General features: G+C 50.9%; 1 protein-coding gene across 1 annotated transcript; it reads left to right on the top strand.

The window, feature by feature from the left end:
- Positions 1 to 373: 373 nt before the first annotated feature.
- Positions 374 to 17443, top strand: LOC112614440 (carbohydrate sulfotransferase 6). The gene is made up of 3 exons (XM_025370981.1): positions 374 to 870; positions 14038 to 14112; positions 16032 to 17443. The coding sequence occupies exon 3, from the start codon at positions 16048 to 16050 to the stop codon at positions 17233 to 17235; it is 1188 nt and encodes a 395-aa protein (XP_025226766.1). The 5' UTR covers positions 374 to 870; positions 14038 to 14112; positions 16032 to 16047; the 3' UTR covers positions 17236 to 17443.
- The last annotated feature ends 547 nt before the right edge of the window (positions 17444 to 17990 follow it).

The raw sequence follows: 17990 nt of genomic DNA, 5'->3' as shown, positions 1-17990 counted from the left end.
CGTGGCCTTGGGAAGGGTTTGGATTCCAAGTCACCTCCCCTCAAGGATGCCCCCGAGAGTGAGGAGGGCCAAGATTAAGATTCCACTTCCTTCGCTAGGACCTTTATCCTCCCAGGAGTCTCCCTTCTCTGGGGATTTAGGGTGAGGTGGGGTGCAACGTTCATTTGTAGTCAGATGAGAGGTGACCCTGCCAGCGCCCCTTGACATCCTCGGCTAGAAGGTGCGCCTCTCAGGGCCCCAGCCCCACTGGGCCCTTCTGCCCCGCCCTTGGTCAGCGCCCCTCCCCCGAGGCGTGGCCCCTCGGTCGGGGAGGTGGGCCAACCGGCTCCTTCCTTCCCGTAGCTCGCTAGCTCCCGCCGGCCACCCCGGGACCGCAGCCACGTCTGAAAGCGCCTCATTGTGTGCGCTCCGGCGCGCTGCGCAGGGCAGCACCGAGGGTTGCTGGCCGGCGCGCGGGGAGTAGAGGGCGCGGGCCGCAGTGCCGGGCTCCGGAGGGAGCTCTGCGCCGCGTCCTTCCCTGTGGTAGCCCAGGGCACCCCCCATCCTTAACATCCCATTCTGGGACTCCTGCCCTGTTCCCAGATTGGCTCTGCCTCTAGTCTCCAGGAGCTTCCAGTGGATTGGTCCCCCCGCCCCCCAACTCTCGTCCATGCCTCTTAGAGCCCCTTTCCCGGCCTCACCGGGTGTCCGTTAATAGTCTTGGGACCTTATGGAGCAAGTCAGCCCCTGTGGACTCTCCCAGTGAAGAGAAAAAGCTGGCTGTGCGGTGGAACTTGGAAGAGACGACTTCTGGGAGCCTTTGCTGAGCCCAGGGAGGGAGGCGTCCCCCACCGTGCCGCTCCTGCTCGGGCAGAGCCGCCAAGCTTTGAGGTGCGTTGGTTCTTCACTCTCTACGGGGGATGTCCCCACACTCAGGTCGGCTGGGGGGCGGGCTCCTCTGGCCTGCACCGGAGACCTGGGGTGACGGGAAGAAGTAGGGGTGGCTTTTCCATCAGCAACGTGGAAAGGGCATCGCCACTGTTGGTGCCGGTTTGGAAGAGTCTTGCTGGGGCTTCGGCTGCGCAGGGGGATCCTCACTGCGAGGGGAGAACCCCTTTTGTCTCGATACTTGAGTTTCAAAGGACATGACTTTCAAAAGCTTTCCAACGGCTTTTTCCATAGAATTACTGAGAAACAGTAGCTTGGTGGGTTGATTTGGAACCAGACCCAGGGGAATTGGAGTCCTGCGTCACTGCTTCTGACGGCTTCATCCTGGGATTCAGGACAGGCCCTCTGGGCCTCAGGACAGGTGCCTAGCAAATGTTGACTTTCCTTTCTCCTCCCTCTTTCACAGAGGCAAGGCAGTCAAGTTTCCCATTTCTGAGGGTAGGAAAACTGAGGCCTGAAGACCAGAAAGGACTCGACTGACTTAAACCCACAAGCGCGTGGGCCAAGTATGAGGGCCTCTGAGGGTGTTGTGTTGCTGGGGGAGCCGGGGCTGGGCTCCTCTCCAGCCTGGGAGGCCGGGACTTTTCTGGCTTTGTCCTACAAACAGAGTCAATTGGAGCACGGAGAGCCAGAGAGTGACTTGCTCAAAGTCACACCCCTCATTGGTAGTAGAGACAGACTGAACCCAATTTGGCTTCAGAAACCAAGCATCTAAAGCCAGGTGCAGTGGCTCACGCCTGTAATCCCAGCACTTTGGGAGACGGAGGCAGCTGGATCACCTGAGGTCAGGAGTTCAAAACCAGCCTGGCCAACATGGTGAACCCCCATCTCTACTAAAACTACAAAAATTAGCTAGTCATGGTGGCAAGTGCCTGTAATCCCAGCTACTTGGGAGGCTGAGGCAGAAGAATCACTTGAACCCAGAAGGCGGAGGTTGCAGTGAGCCAAGATTGTGCCACTGCACTCCAGCCTGGGCAACAGAGCGAGACTCCATCTCAGAAAAAAAAGAAGCCAGGCCTCTAGCCATGACTGTCCAGCGTCTTCTGTTTTGTTTGTCTTTGTGGGGCCCCTGCCTGTGCCTGCCACATTCTGTTGCTGGGGCACTGGGGCACCTGAATCTGGTAGAGCCATTGTCCTTGGGTTTTCCTGGTTCAAAGACTCTCCCTTGGATTCACAGAACATAAGTGTGGCCCAGGAAGATTCCTAAGCAAATACTCATAAATGCACTGTGCGCCAGACATTGTTCTGCTTTACAAATATCCACTCACTCACTCTTTTAATCAAGCCCATGAGTTGGGTTATGTTGTTTCCCCCACTTCACAGATTTTTTTTTTTTTTTTTTTTTTGAGATGGAGTCTCGCTCTGTCTCCGAGGCTGGAGTGCAGTGACATGATCTCGGCTCACTGCAACCTCTCCACCTCCCAGGTTCCAGAGATTCTCCTGCCTCAGCCTCCTGAGTAGCTGGGATTACAGGCGTCCACCACCACGCCTGGCTAATTTTTGTATTTTTAGTAAAGACAGGGTTTCACCATGTTGGTCAGGCCGGTCTCGAACTCCTGACCTCGTAATCCGCCCTCCTCCGCCTTCCAAAGTGCTGGGATTTCAGGTGTGAACCACCGCACCCAGCCTTACAGATTTTTTTTAACCAAGCAGGCACAGAGAGAAGTAACTTGCACAAGATCACGCAGTAAATGGTCAAGTGGGATTCACACTCTTAACCTCAGTACTCTATACCTACTGTCTTTAATGAGACAGAAACCATTCTGCTTCTAGTGTCTTAGGAGGGGAGATGGGTCCAGAAATACATGAACAAGATTGTCCTGCATAGTGATAATAGTATTAATAATAATTTCTTAATATCACCTATTAGTCAATATCGAAATATATCTGTTTACCTCTAGGGTATCTCCTGGCAGATGTTTTTTTCAAATCAGAATCCAAACAAGGTCCACATGTTGCATTTTACTGTGTTTTTGTGTGTTTTTCTTTTTGAGAAGGAGTCTCGCTCTGTCACCCAGACTGGAGTGCAGTGGCGTGATCTCAGCTCACTGTAGCCTCGGACTCCCGGGCTCCAGTGATTCTCCTGCTTCAGCCTCCTGAGTAGCTAGGATTACAAGCACATGCCACTAGGCGCGGCTATTTTTTGTGTATTTAGTAAAGACGGGGTTTTCACCGTGTTTGGCCAGGCTGGTCTCCAACTCCTGACATCAGGTGATTTGTCCGTCTTGGCCTCCCAGAGTGCTGGGATTACAGGCATGAGCCACTGCCCTCAGCCTGTTATTTTCTTCTAAAATAGTCTCTTCCTTTTTCTTTCTGTTATTGATTTGAAAGAATGATTTTCTTTTTAAAAATAAGGTAATTAAAATAAATGGTTAATAAACCAGAGAACATTCCAGATTATCCCTGTAATGAGAGGGCTCTGTCACTACTTAGGGAAACAGGCGAATGTGCTAAAAGTACAATCCCACTCCATACCCTGCGTGTGTTGCTGCGGAGAAGAAGTGGGGAGCCCTCAGACTTTATGGCCTCCAGCTGTAACGTACTACAATTTAGACCAAGTCAGGTGCTGTGTGAAGTGCAGTGTGAGAATCCCTAAAGCTCCCAGCCAGGGAAAAGGGTTCGTGTGTTGCTATCTGGTCATCTGCTCAGAAATGCCCCAGGGCAGTGGCTCTGAGCCAGGGAGGCTTGAGGCTCGCTTCCCAGGCTAATTAGAATTCATTTCCCAGTAGATTCTTGAAGGCAGATCTGTTCTCTCCATCAGCATCTGGGCCTTGCAGTCCCAGCCCCCTGCCTCTGGGGGATGCCATGCAGCCGCATCACCAGGACTGGCAGAGATGGCAGATGTGGCCAGGGCTTGGGGCCAGGCACAGCTTCAGCCACAGCCTGGCCCAGCCCACAGTCCTGGGGTTAAGAATATGCTTGGGGGCTCTGACAACTTTTAGTGCAGAGTGGGTAATTCATGCCCCTGGCCTTCTCTGGCTAACTGGGTACTCAGGTCGGCTGGGAGATGGATTTGCAGGCACGTGTCTCTCTGCAGTGATAGCTGGAGAAAGACAAACTTCACCTAAGCCTCCTTTAACCAATTAGAAATTTCTGATTTTATCATTGTAATAATCTTTGTGATTGTATTTTATCATTGTAATAAAAATCTGACATAGACTATCTGGAAAATGCAGCAAAGCACTAATAAGAAAATAAATTACCTATAAACTGGCCATAGAAAAACACCACACTTCAGTGTACATCTCCCATACTTCGTATTTTTTTTAAATAATAGCTTTATTGAGATAGAATTCATGTATGTTGAAGTTTATATATATAATATACATATAATATATAAATATATATATACACATAATATATAAATATCTTTTAAAATGTACATATATATTATATATGTATATATGTGTATATGTATAATATGTATGAGACATTAGGGATGGCTCTACTTTTTGGCTATTATGAATAATGCTGCTGTGAATATTCATGAGCAGGTTTTCACGTGGGCTTATATGTTCAGTTCTCTAGGGTGTGTACCCAGGAGTGGATCTGCTGTATCATATGGTCACTCTGTTCAACCTTTTGAGAAAGCACCAAATTGTTTCTTCAGGAAATGCACCATTTGACATTCCCACTTTATGAGGATCCCCACGTCTCCATCATCTCACCAACACTTGTAATTATTTATTATTTATTATAATTACCTTTTTAAAATTGCAACCTTCGCGGTGGGTAGAAAGTGACATGTCATTGTGGTTTAATTTGCATTTCCCCACTGCCTAAAAATGTTGAGCATCTTTCCTTTTTTTTTTTTTTGAGTTGGAGTTTCACTCTTGTTGCCCAGGCTGGAGTACAATGACACGATCTTGGCTCAACACAACCTCCACTTCCCGGGTTCAAGCGATTCTCCTGCCTCAGCACCCCAAGTAGCTGGGATTACAGGCGCCTGCCATCATGCCTGGCTAGCTTTTGGCATTTTTTGTAGAGACGGGGTTTCACCATGTTGGCCAGGCTGGTCTCGAACTCCTGACCTCAGGTGATCCACCTGCCTCAGCCTCCCAAAGTGCTGGGATTACAGGCATGAGCCACCGTGCCTGGCCGAGCATCTTTCCATTTGTGTATCTTCTTCAGAGAAATGTCTCTCAAATCCTTTACTCATTTTAATTTTTTTCTTTATTCATTCTTAAATTTACTTATTCTTATATTTTTAAAATATGCTCGTTCTTGGCCGGGCGCGGTGGCTCAAGCCTGTAATCCCAGCACTTTGGGAGGCCGAGACGGGCGGATCACAAGGTCAGGAGATTGAGACCATCCTGGCTAACACGGTGAAACCCCATCTCTACTAAAAATACAAGAAAATTAGCCGGGCGAGGTGGCGGGCGCCTGTAGTCCCAGCTACTCGGGAGGCTGAGGCAGGAGAATGGCGTGAACCCGGGGGGGCGGAGCTTGCAGTGAGCCGAGATCACGCCACTGCACTCCAGCCTGGGGCACAGAGCAAGACTCCGTCTCAAAAAAAAAAAAAAAAAAAAAAATGCTCATTCTTAAAAAACTAAATAGGATATTTGCCCATTTCGTGTTGAGTTGTAAGAGCTCTTTTTATATTCTGGGTACAAGTCCCAATTTATAGACATGATTTGCAACTGTTTTCTCCCATCTGTGGGTGTTCTTTGATATTCGTGTATTTTTAACACCCAGCCAACTGTGTGAAAAATACACGCACATCTAAGAACATCCACAGATGGGAGAAAAGTATATATGTATGTCAGCTTTGTTACTTGTGTTTTTCACTTGACACTATGTATGGAAGAGCTCCAAGGTTACGCTGCTAGGCTTCCAACTCTGACTCAACAGCCACTGTGTGAATTCTTCAGGCAAGTCCCTTTTCTTTTTTCCTTTTTTTTTTTTTTTTTTTTTGAGACAGAGTCTTGCTTTGTTGCCCAGACTAGAGTGCAGTGGCACAATCTCGGCTCACTGCAACCTCCGTCTCCTAGGTTGAAGCGATTCTTCTGCCTCAGCTTCACAAGTAGCTGGGATTACAGGCGCGCGCCACCACGCCCAGCTAATTTTTGTATTTTTAGTAGAGATGGGGTTTCGTCATGTTGACCAGGCTGGTCTCGAACTTCTGACCTTGGGTAATCCGCCCGCCTCGGCCTCCCAAAGTGCTGGGATTACAGGGTGAGTCACCATGCCCTGCCTCCCTTAATTTTTCTACGCCTCACTTTCCTCATCTATAAAATAGGGATGATCATCAGGTCCATGTCATAGGGTTGCTGTGAGGATCAAATCAGAAAATGGATGGGAAAGACTGGGCATGTAGGAAACCCTCATAGATGGTGTTTGCAGGGGTTCCTTGTTTCTGCCCCCCGTGAACACTCATCTTCCATCTTTATGTTTTATGTTTTGTTTTTGTTTTTCTTGGAGACAAAGTTTCGCTCTTGTTGCCCAGGCTAGAGTGCAGTGGCACGATCTAGGCTGACCGCAACCTCCGCCTCCTGGGTTCAAGTGATTCTCCTGCCTCAGCCTCCCAAGTAGCTGGGATTACAGGTGTGTGTCACCACACCCAGCTAATTTTGTATTTTTAATAGAGACGGGGTTTCACCATGTTGGCTAGGCTGGTCTCGAACTCCTGACCTCAGGTGATCCACCCACCTCGGCCTCCCAAAGTGCTGGGATTACAGTCATGAGCCACCACGCCCGGCCTATGTTTTATGTTTTATGTTCCTTGCTTTATGTTTTGCCTCGTTTTCTGTTTTCTTTCTCTCTTCTTTCTTCCTCTTTCTTTCGCTCCTTGTTAGCCTTCCCCCTTCCAAATGCCTAGGGCTCCACTAGAGCAGTTTGGCCCTAGTGGTAGCTGTTGATGCCTCAAGGCCACTGAGATGCGGTTTTGCTCTTGTTGCCCAGGCTGGAGTGCAATGGCACATGATCTCTGCTCACTGCAACTTCCACCTCCCGGATTCAAGCAGTTCTCCTGCCCCAGCCTCCGGAGTAGCTGGGGTTACAAATAGGCACCTGCCACCATGGCAGCTAATCTTTGTAGTTTTAGTAGAGATGGGGTTTCACCATGTTGGCCAGGCTGGTCTCGAACTCCTGACTTCAGGTGATCCACCCACCTCAGCCTCCCAAAGTGCTGGGATTATAGACGTGAGCCACCGTGTCCAGGTGCCTTTGGGATTCTTGAACAGGGATGGCCTCCAGCCAACTCTAAACAGAGAAATCTAAACCTGGGATCTACACCTAGTGTTACATTTTTTTCCTTTAGATTCTATGAACAGGGCTGGGACAGGCTGGTAACAGGAAGAGGTGCTGTGTCTTGTTGTTGTGGTTGTTGTTTTGGTTTTGGTTTTGGGTTTTTTATTGTTGTTGAAGTTGTTTTGTTTTTTTGAGACGGAGTGTTACACTGTTGCCAGGCTGGAGTGCAGTGGCATGATCTTGGCTCACTGCAAGCTCCACCTCCCAGGTTCACGCCATTCTCCCACCTCAGCCTCCGCCTCCTGGGTTCAAGTGATTCTCCTGCCTCTGCCTCCCAAGTAGCTGGGATTACAGGTGCCCACCACCATGCCTGGCTAATTTTTGTATTTTTTCTTTTTTTTTTTTTTTTTTTCTGATACAGAGACTCGCTCTGTTGCCCAGGCTGGAGTGCAGTGGCCGCAATCTTGGCTCACTGCAAGCTCCGCCTCCCAGGTTCATGCCATTCTCCTGCCTCAGCCTCCCGAGTAGCTGGGACTACAGGCATCTGCCACCTCGCCCAGCTAATTTTTTGTATTTTTAGTAGAGACGGGGTTTCACCGTGTTAGCCAAGATGGCCTTGATCTCCTGACCTCGTGATCTGCCCTCCTCGGCCTCCCATAGTGCTGGGATTACAGGCGTGAACCATCGCGCCTGGCCAAATTTTTGTATTTTTAGTAGAGGTGGGATTTCACCATGTTGGTCAGCCTGGTCCCAAACTCCTGACCTCAGGTGAGCCACCCGCCTCGGCCTCCCAAAATGCTGGGATTACAGGTGTGAGCCACCACACCCGGCCTGGAGCTGCTGTGTCAAGGGCAGGCAGAGCTTGGCTGGGAGTGAGTGCTGCCCAGAGAGCCAGGATTCCTGGGCTCCAGCTCGACCCTGCTGTGGACAACCATCCTTGGTCAGTGTCTTGCTTTTCCCATTTGCAAATCGGGGAGAACCATAGCTCCTTCCTAGGTCTCTCAGACCAAGAGATGGTAAGGGATGTTTAGAAGAAGATGACTTTAAGGTGCTTGGCAGAAAGCCATATGGGCTGTTGGGGAATTCCTCCCTCTGGATGTGGACCACAGGGTATCCGATTGCAATGGCAAGTATTTATTCACATCCTCTACTCATTCGGTGTTCGGGACGTTCCTTAACATGACTCTTACTCTCTTCTTCAGTCAGGATTCTTTACTTTTTATTGAAGTATGCCATTCATCAGAGTATAGATAATGAAAGCACAGCTTGGTGAACTTTCACAAACTGAACGCACCCATGTAATTAGCACTGTCAAAGAGAAACAAAGCAGGGCCAGCCCCCAGAATTTCCGCCCCTGCACCCTTCCCACCTCACCCCACCAAGGGTTTCACTATCACTATCTGATCACCACTCTTGGGTGTAAGTGACAGAAACTCATCTCCCAGGGACTTAAGCAGAAACCGAATGCATCCCTCAGCTGAGGGGTCCATGGGTGAACCTTACACAACTGGATCCAAATGCTTAGATGATGCTGTCGGCTTGCCTGTGAGCTTTCTCTGCTGAGTTCTCTTCTGTGTTGACTTTTACACCCAGACAGTTTCCTCTTCCCTTGTGATCAGCAAAACTCCAGAATTGCAGTTGAGCAGATGTCCCATTCCTAGGCCAATAGTTCTGTGTGGGCTGGGGGGACAGGGTCAGTGTGTGGAATATAGACGTGAGCCTGTCTTGGGACACATGACCATTAGGAGCCGGGAGTGGTGGATCAGCCCCATTTGAGCCACAGGTACTTTTGAGTGGGTGAGGGGGATTCCCCAGGGAAAAGCCTAGCTACTGTTATGAGAAGGAAAAACAGGTACTGAATGGACAGAACCAAGCATGTCCAGTGTACCTGTGCAGTGCCGATCCTCACACTGGTCACCAGAGAACAGGTGTTCACTTGCAAAAAACCACAATCCAAAGTTCCAGGTTGCTCACAGTCTAGAAGAGAAAGCAAAGTACAATGCAGGGCAGAGTGGGGCATGCGTTGACAGCTGCAGAGGGGGCGGCTGCAGGCGAGGCTGAGATGCCTCCCAATGGGAGTCAGGGCTGGGCACTCGTAGCATGAGTTAGGGAGTTGGGAGAGATAGAGCTTGTTTGATGAACAGTGATGATTCCCGGCCGTCTGAAGCCTGGGATATGGGAGATACGGTTGGAAAGCTGAAGGTTACTGAGTAGGAGAATGGCAGGATCAGATGTGTGGTGTAGGCACCTCTGGGGGCAACTGTACAAGATGGACTGAAGGGAGACCAAGTGGGGACTTTGCTAGAATCCAGGAGAGAAGGATGCAGCCAGGACTAACGTGACCCTCCCGCAACTGAATGTCCAGGCCATCCACTGGGATACCATCAGGTCCCTTGACTGTCACATAGCCAGATGTGTCTTCAATGTCCCCAACTTGATTGTCAGCTCCACCGGGATCGGGATCCTGAGCACTGACTTTCCTGGATTGAATCTTTTGCTGATCTTATCTTTTCTCTATTTTGCAGCCTTTATCTGTCATTTATGTTTTTTTTTTTTTGTTTTTTTTTTTTTTTTTTTTTTGAGACGGAGTCTCGCTCTGTCGCCCAGGCTGGAGTGCAGTGGCCGGATCTCAGCTCACTGCAAGCTCCGCCTCCCGGGTTCACGCCATTCTCCTGCCTCAGCCTCCAGAGTAGCTGGGACTACAGGCGCCCGCCACCTCGCCCGGCTAGTTTTTTGTATTTTTTAGTAGAGACGGGGTTTCACCGGGTTAGCCAGGATGGTCTCGATCTCCTGACCTCGTGATCCGCCCGTCTCGGCCTCCCAAAGTGCTGGGATTACAGGCTTGAGCCACCGTGCCCGGCCCATTTATGTTTTTTGTTCTACTTTTCACATCTTTTAAATTTTTCTTTCAACCTTTCTAATATCTAATGCAATTAGCCCCAAGGAAAACTAAGAGAAACAAGAAAAAACAAGAAAGGAAATGTACTCTCAGTGCTTCAGCTGTGAGCTGGCGTGTTTTGCTGTGGCTTTAGGTTTTTGATTTTTTTTAAGAAAGAGGGTCACACTCTGTTGCCCACGCTGGTGAGCAGTAGAACGATCATAACTCACTTCCACCTTGAGCTCCTGGGCTCAAGAGATCCTCCCACCTCGGCCTCCCAAAGTGCTGGGATTACAGGCATGAGCCACTGTGCCTGGCCTCCAGGCATATTTTATGCTTTCTCAAGCTATGTGTAGTATTTTGACAAAAATAAATTTTAAAAAGAGTAAATGTCAAAAAAAGTGTCTGTGACTTAAGAAGGACCACTGCTAGGCCGGGCGCGGTGGCTCAAGCCTGTAATCCCAGCACTTTGGGAGGCCGAGACGGGCGGATCACGAGGTCAGGAGTTCGAGACCATCCTGGCTAACACGGTGAAACCCCGTCTCTACTAAAAATACAAAAAAAAAACTAGCCGGGTGAGGTGGCGGGCGCCTGTAGTCCCAGCTACTCGGGAGGCTGAGGCAGGAGAATGGCATAAACCTGGGAGACAGAGCTTGCAGTGAGCTGAGATCCGGCCACTGTACTCCAGCCTGGGTGACAGAGCGAGACTCCGTCTCAAAAAAAAAAAAAAAAAAAAAGAAGGACCACTGCTTAGGGTGCTCCTGGGTACCAAAACAAGAAACAGAACTTTCTATTCCCTTTATGACCTCTTGTACTTTTTAGTTCCACCCTCCTCCTGAAAAACATGATCATTTTCATCATCGTTATCATCACCATCATCACCACTAATTACTTGTTGGAAATTTAAAGCAGAATTGCCTCTGAGGTTGGAGGGCTGGAGAGGGCATGAGAGATAGGAAATGTCACTTCCTTTTGCCTGACTAGCTTTGTGCTCTGGTGTGGGGCTGTGTCTGCCCAGGGAATGTGGCCTCTTTTCCTGTCTTCACACATGAAACATGAGCTGACAATGCCCGCATCTGTACCTTGAGAATTTTTTTTTTGTTTTTCGAGATGGAGTCTCGCTCTGTCACCCAGGCTGGAGTACAGTGGTACAGTCTCAGCTCACTGCAACCTCCGTCTCCCAGGTTTAAATGATTCTCCTGCCTCAGCTTCCTGAGTAGCTGGGACTGCAGGCACCTGCCACCACACTCGGCTAATTTTTGTATTTTTAGTAGAGACGGGGTTTTGCCGAGTTGGCCGGGCTGGTCTCGATCTCCTGACCTCTAGTGATCTGCCCGCCTCAGCCTCCCAAAGGGCTGGGATTACAGGCAGGAGCCACCATGCCTGGCTTAGAATTTTATACAACATCTATGTGTTATCTTTTCCAAAAATTAAACTATAATAAATATGTGCCCCTCATCAAGGGAAGACTTTCAAGGGGGAGATAGGCCTTCCAGGATGGGAAATGGTACCGGACAAAGGCTCAGGACTGTGACACCCACTACAGAGCCCTGCAGTGAGAGTCTGGTTCTTGGATTTACTTTTGTTTGTTTGTTTGTTTGTTTACTTTTTGAGACGGAGTCTCACTCTGTCACCCAGGCTGGAGTGCAGTGGCGTGATCTCGGCTCACTGCAACCTCCACCTCCCGGGTTCAAGCAATTCTCCTGCCTCAGCCTCCCGAGTAGCTGGGACTACAGGCACCTGCCATCACGCCTGGCTAATTTTTGTATTTTTAGTAGAGATGGAGTTTCACCATTTGGTCAGGCTGGTCTCGAATTCCTGACCTTAGGTGATCTACCCACCTTAGCCTCCCAAAGTGCTGGGTTTACAGGTGTGAGCCACCGCACACCCGGCCTGTTGATTTATTTATTATTTATTTATTTTTGAGACAGTCTCTCTCCATTGCCCAGGCTGGAGTGCAGTCACGCAATCTCAGCTCACTGCAACCTCTGCCTCCTAGGCTCAAGCAATCCTCCCGCCTCAGCCTCCTGAGTAGCTGGGACTACAGGTCTGCACCACTGCACCAGGCTAATTTTTGTATTTTTAGTAGAGATGGGGTTTGGCCATGTTATCCAGGCTGGTCTTGAGCTTCTGGGCCCAAGCATTTCACCCACTTCACCCTCCCAAAATGCCGTAATTACAGGCATGAAGTACCACACCCGGCTGGTTCTTGGATTGAAGCCCCTGCCCTTCCTCCTCACTGGGTATTCACATCTCTGAGCCCCACTGCTTCATTTAAAACAGACAGGGATGGTCATTTCTGCCTCCTAGGGACTTGGGATGATAGCATTTAATCATGAAGACAAAAGTACCTATCACAGGGCCTGCCTGACTTTTTCTTCCTTATGTCAAACCCTTGTCCCAAATGTCCACTGTGCTGAGTGCAAGGCTTCTACCAGAAAGCTCCCAGCTGGGAACTGGTCTTCTGGAGACTCTGTGGCATAGGATGATTCAAGCACCTTCCTAGTTCTTGAGTTTCAGTAATAGGATCTCATAGCAGTTCCTGTAGTGTGTGAGTGACTTAAAAAGACCTCTGGCTTTCCTGGAACACAGGTAACAAACACCTTGGCTTGGGATCAAGATCCTCCCTACCCAGGGAAGGGCTGGGCTGGCCAGGACAACTGTGTTTGGGCCAGAGCAGCAGGGTCCTGCACTCTGCAGGGAGCAATCACACGTGGGAGAGGCCCACAGCCTGGGATCAGAAGTGCCAGGAGCTTAGGAACAGGAGTCCTGGGGTCCCAGCTTTCCTGCTGTCTCTCCAAGCCTTGAGTCCTTCACCTGAAACACTGACATCATCATGGCCCCCTCAGGGCCCGCTGAGTTAAGTCATCCTGTGGACTCGAAGCACCTAGCACTTGAAGTCAGAAAATGAGTTCCCTTCTCTTTCGGTGCCCCATTGGCAGGAAGCCAACCATCGTCAGCCCACTGGCACTGGAGGAGCGTTGATCATGTGCAAAGCAGATGAGTGGCTACTCTCCCCGTCTTCCAGGTTTTCCCAGAGAGGCTGTGCAGTCGGCTGCTGACAGAGCTGCTGGGCATCCTCCACCCACCCCTGTTGCCTCCTGATGAGGGGAAGGGGCAGAAATGGGATCTGCTCCCAAGTTAGACCGTGGCTTCTCTCAGTGGTGACCTGGACAGGGGAGTGGGGAAGGCAGGGAGCAAAGGATGCAGGAGCAAGGAGAAAATTTCCAGGCCCCTCCCTTCCAAAGTCACCCGGTCTTGAGATCATTGCAGAAGCAACAGATGCGAAGAGAAGAACACTTTGGGACCTTGGAATGCGGGAGGCCGGCCCAGTGTTCCTTCCACCCTGCGAGACATGCGTGACATTCCTTTTTTTTTTTCTTGAGACGGAGTTTCGTCCTTGTTGCCCAGGCTGGAATGCAATGTCACGATCTCGGCTCACCACAACCTCTGCCTCCCGGGTTCAAGTGATTTTCCTGCCTCAGCCTTCCGAGCAGCTGGGGTTACAGGCATGCGCCACCACGCCTGGCTAATTTTGTATTTTTAGTAGAGACGGGGTTTCTCCATGTTGGTCAAGCTGGTCTCAAATTCCCGACCTCAGGTGATCCGCCTGCCTCGCCTCTCAAAGTGCTGGGGTTACAGGTATGAGCCTCCATGCCCGACCTATGCGACATTCTTAAGGTCCACTAAAGGGCTGGTTGTTGGAGGCCAGAGGATGGCCTGTGAGATACTGGGATTGGAAGAGTAGGTGGCCTATGGGTGTCTCCTCTTGGGGGAGACTCCCCAGGTGGAGGGGGTTCCTCCTCTGCAAACAGTAGCTCAGCACAGGGACAGTCACAGTAATGGGGGCACGTGTGTAAGGAATGCTCTCCCAGGCCCCCTCTTCTTAGGTGTTTGCAGCAGCATCTCACAACAGCCCTAAGAGGTTAAATGTTGCAAATCCCACTCTACAGAAGTGGAAATCGAGCCTCAGAGAAGTTATGTCACTTTTGGGGCTATCTTCCCCTGTAGGGTGTGACTCCATTGCCCTCCTGCTTTACCAGGTACTGAGGAGCCTCTCATCATCTCCCATGGGTTTGTGATCAGCGTTGCAGCTCTCCCAGCAGCCCTGGACAGTGGTGAGTCCCCTCAGTTGGCCAGAACAGTACTCTGCTCTCACCTCTCTGCTTCTCCGGCTCCATCCCAGCTCCGCCTCAACTGGTCTCCTTGCAAACCCACGGGGCTTCAGGACACCCTCCCTCTGGAGCCCATGCTGCCTTCAGCACTTCACCCCCCACCAGTGATGGCAACAGTTGGTGTTCTTTGTCCACTTTATTTATTGGCTCATGTTTTTGTTTTTGAGACAGAGTCTCACTCTTTTGCCCAGGCTGGAGTGTAGTGGCGCAATCTCAGCTCACCACAACCTCTGCCTCCCGGGTTCAAGCAATTTTCCCGCCTCACCCTACCAAGTAGCTGAGACTACAGGCATGCACCACCATGCCCAGCTAATTTTTGTATGTTTTTGGTAGAGATGGGGTTTCACCATGTTGGCCAGGTTGGTCTCAAACTCCTGACCTCAGGTGATCTGCCCACCTCAACCTCCCAAATTGCTAGGATTACAGGCATGAGCCACTGTGCCTGGCCTTATTTGCTCATTTTGATATTGTATTGTATTTTTTTGAGTCAGAGTCTCACTCTGTCGCCCAAGCTAGAGTGCAGTGGCATGATCAAAGCTCACTGCAACCTCAAACTCCTGGGCTCAAGCAGTCCTCCCAGGTCAACCTCCCGAGTAGCAGGGACCACAGGCACATACCACCACACCTGGCTTTTCTTTTCTTTTCTTTTCTTTCTGTCTTTCTTTCTTTCTTTCTTTCTTTCTTTCTTTCTTTCTTTCTTTCTTCCTTCCTTCCTTCCTTCCTTCCTTCCTTTCTTTCTTTCTTCCTTTCTTTCCTTTCTTCCTTTCTTCCTTTCTTCCTTTCTTTCTTTCTTTCTTCCTTTCTTTCTTCCTTCCTTTCTTCCTTCCTTTCTTTCTTCCTCTCTTTCTTCCTCTCTTTCTTCCTCTCTTCCTCTCTTCCTCTCTTTCTTTCTCTCTTTCTCTCTTTCTCTCTTTCTTTCTTTCTTTCTTTCTTTCTTTCTTTCTTTCTTTCTTGTCTTTCTTGTCTTTCTGTCTTTCTTTTTTTTTTTAATGTTTTTGTAGAGACAGTAGGGCTATCCATATGTTGCCCAGGCTAGTCGCAAACTTTTAGCTTCAAGGTTCCTCAGCCTCTCAAAGTGCTGGGAGTACAGGCTTGAATCATCGCGTCCTGCCTGTTTGCTTATTTTCAATAAGAAAAGTTATTTTCCATAAGAAAAGTTATACCTGTCTTTTTAAACAAAAAAAATCATACAATGCAGAGCACACACTGTAGCAAGGGCACTCTTCAGTTAGGGACATTACTGCCTGTCCCTCCTGTCCATCCAGGATATTCAAACATTTTCCCATTGCCTAATAATCCACCCAAATCCTGTGTTATGTGCTGCTATCATCCGCTTTTACAGATAGGTAAACTGAGTCATGGAGCGATCCAGTATTTGGTTCAAGATCACAGGCTATGTATGTCAGTGTAGTGTGGAAAGTTAGAAGAAAGATCACAGACTACGGAGTGGAAGAGCCTCAGGGAGCCTGGCGGTGCTGTGACGTCCACCAGAGCGCCCATCAGTTCAACAACCTAAAAGAGTTTCCTCACAGGAATTCTTAAGCAAAAGACAGGAATTCCGTTTGGAATATATTTCCCTCTCCAAATAGACAATGGTAATGTGGGTAGGTAGCTAAGAAGGTAGGACTCACATACAGACAGATTTCTGACCGCATTCTGCATTTGTACTTTTGCTCTCAGCTAGACTGGATCCTGAGTTATGTCTTAAGGCCACATTTCCGGGAGAGCGCCCCACTGAGACCATCATGTTCATGGGAGGCTCTGGTCTGGTGGTCTAATCTGCTCCCTGAAGGCACTGGGCAGTGGGGCACGGGATGGGCGTGCAGGCTGCAGCCCCTAACCGCTGCGCTCTCCTCCCTAAGGCCCCCAGCAGTCAGCATGTGGCTGCCGCGAGTCTCCAGCACAGCAGTGACCGCGCTCCTCCTGGCGCAGACCTTCCTCCTCCTCTTTCTGGTTTCCCGGCCAGGGCCCTCGTCCCCAGCAGGCGGCGAGGAGCGCGTGCATGTGCTGGTGCTGTCCTCGTGGCGCTCGGGCTCCTCCTTCGTGGGCCAACTCTTCAGCCAGCACCCCGATGTCTTCTACCTAATGGAGCCCGCGTGGCACGTGTGGACCACTCTGTCGCAAGGCAGCGCCGCAACGCTGCACATGGCTGTGCGTGACCTGGTGCGCTCCGTCTTCCTGTGCGACATGGACGTGTTTGATGCCTATCTGCCTTGGCGCCGCAACCTGTCCGACCTCTTCCAGTGGGCCGTGAGCCGTGCACTGTGCTCGCCACCCGCCTGCAGTGCCTTTCCCCGAGGCGCCATCAGCAGCGAGGCGGTGTGCAAGCCACTGTGCGCGCGGCAGCCCTTCAGCCTGGCCCAGGAGGCCTGCCGCTCCTACAGCCACGTGGTGCTCAAGGAGGTGCGCTTCTTCAACCTGCAGGTGCTCTACCCGCTGCTCAGTGACCCCGCACTCAACCTGCGCATTGTGCACCTGGTGCGTGACCCGCGGGCTGTTCTGCGCTCCCGGGAGCAGACAGCCAAGGCTCTGGCGCGTGACAACGGCATCGTGCTGGGCACCAATGGCACGTGGGTGGAGACCGACCCCGGCCTGCGCGTGGTACGCGAGGTGTGCCGTAGCCACGTACGCATCGCCGAGGCCGCCACACTCAAGCCACCACCCTTCCTGCGCGGCCGCTACCGCCTAGTGCGCTTCGAGGACCTGGCGCGGGAGCCGCTGGCAGAAATCCGTGCGCTCTACGCCTTCACCGGGCTGAGTCTAACACCACAGCTCGAGGCCTGGATCCATAACATCACCCACGGATCTGGACCTGGTGCACGCCGCGAAGCCTTCAAGACTTCGTCCAGGAATGCGCTCAACGTCTCCCAGGCCTGGCGCCACGCGCTGCCCTTTGCCAAGATCCGCCGCGTGCAGGAACTGTGCACTGGTGCCCTGCAGCTGCTGGGCTACCGGCCTGTATACTCTGAGGACGAGCAGCGCAACCTCGCCCTTGATCTGGTGCTGCCACGAGGCCTGAACGGCTTCACCTGGGCATCGTCCACCTCCTCGCACCCCCGGCATTAGTGGAGGCCACAGTTGTAGCGGGTGCCAGGTCCGGGAGGAGAGTGCATGGTGCAGAGGGGGCTGGGGCGCACGGAGAGGCAGGTCCCTATATTGACCAAGGAGTTCGTGGTACCCCCCTGAAGTAGGCAAGGACTGCACGTTTCTTTCTCTCCTGATTCTTGGTTTTCCTGAGTCCTCTGGAGCTGCCTTCTCATCAGGTTCACTCTTCATGGAAAGCAACTCTTGCCCCTACCTCCTCTGGGCACAGGGTGTGCGTTCAGATGACTTGGCTCCTACTCAAGGGCTTTCTTCCCCTTTAACTCTCTCCTTCTGGGGATACATCCTGCAGCAGCTGAGGGGGTGCCCTAGCACTGGCCGGGAGTGGAGAGGCACTGTGGTGATAAGACACCAAAGGTCTGTACATCACATACACATGCACACGTGCACACATGGCAAAACTCAGAAGTGAAAAGACTTGTCCAAAGTCACATGGTGAGAAGGAGGATGAAGGGAGGAGAGAGCTTTTGCTCTGGGGCTCCAGTTGGGAGGAGAGGCCCTGCCTCCTGGGTGAGAAGGGTCAGATTTTCCCATTTTAATTGCTTTCGGGAAGAGCAAGCAGAGTCATGGCCAGGGACACAGCTGAGAGATTGTAGGGGCCAGCCCTACTGGGTCTGTGGGGTTTTCTCCCCATGTGCAGAGACGAGAGATCGTAGAAATAAAGGATACAAGACAGAGAGATAAAAGACAGCTGGGCCTGGGGGACCACTACCACCAAG

This window comes from Theropithecus gelada, chromosome 20 (assembly GCF_003255815.1).
Source record: "Theropithecus gelada isolate Dixy chromosome 20, Tgel_1.0, whole genome shotgun sequence".
In the NCBI taxonomy this organism is placed as follows: domain Eukaryota; kingdom Metazoa; phylum Chordata; class Mammalia; order Primates; family Cercopithecidae; genus Theropithecus; species Theropithecus gelada.
Note: the sequence above shows the minus strand (reverse complement) of the source record. Positions and strands in the feature narration are given on the sequence as shown.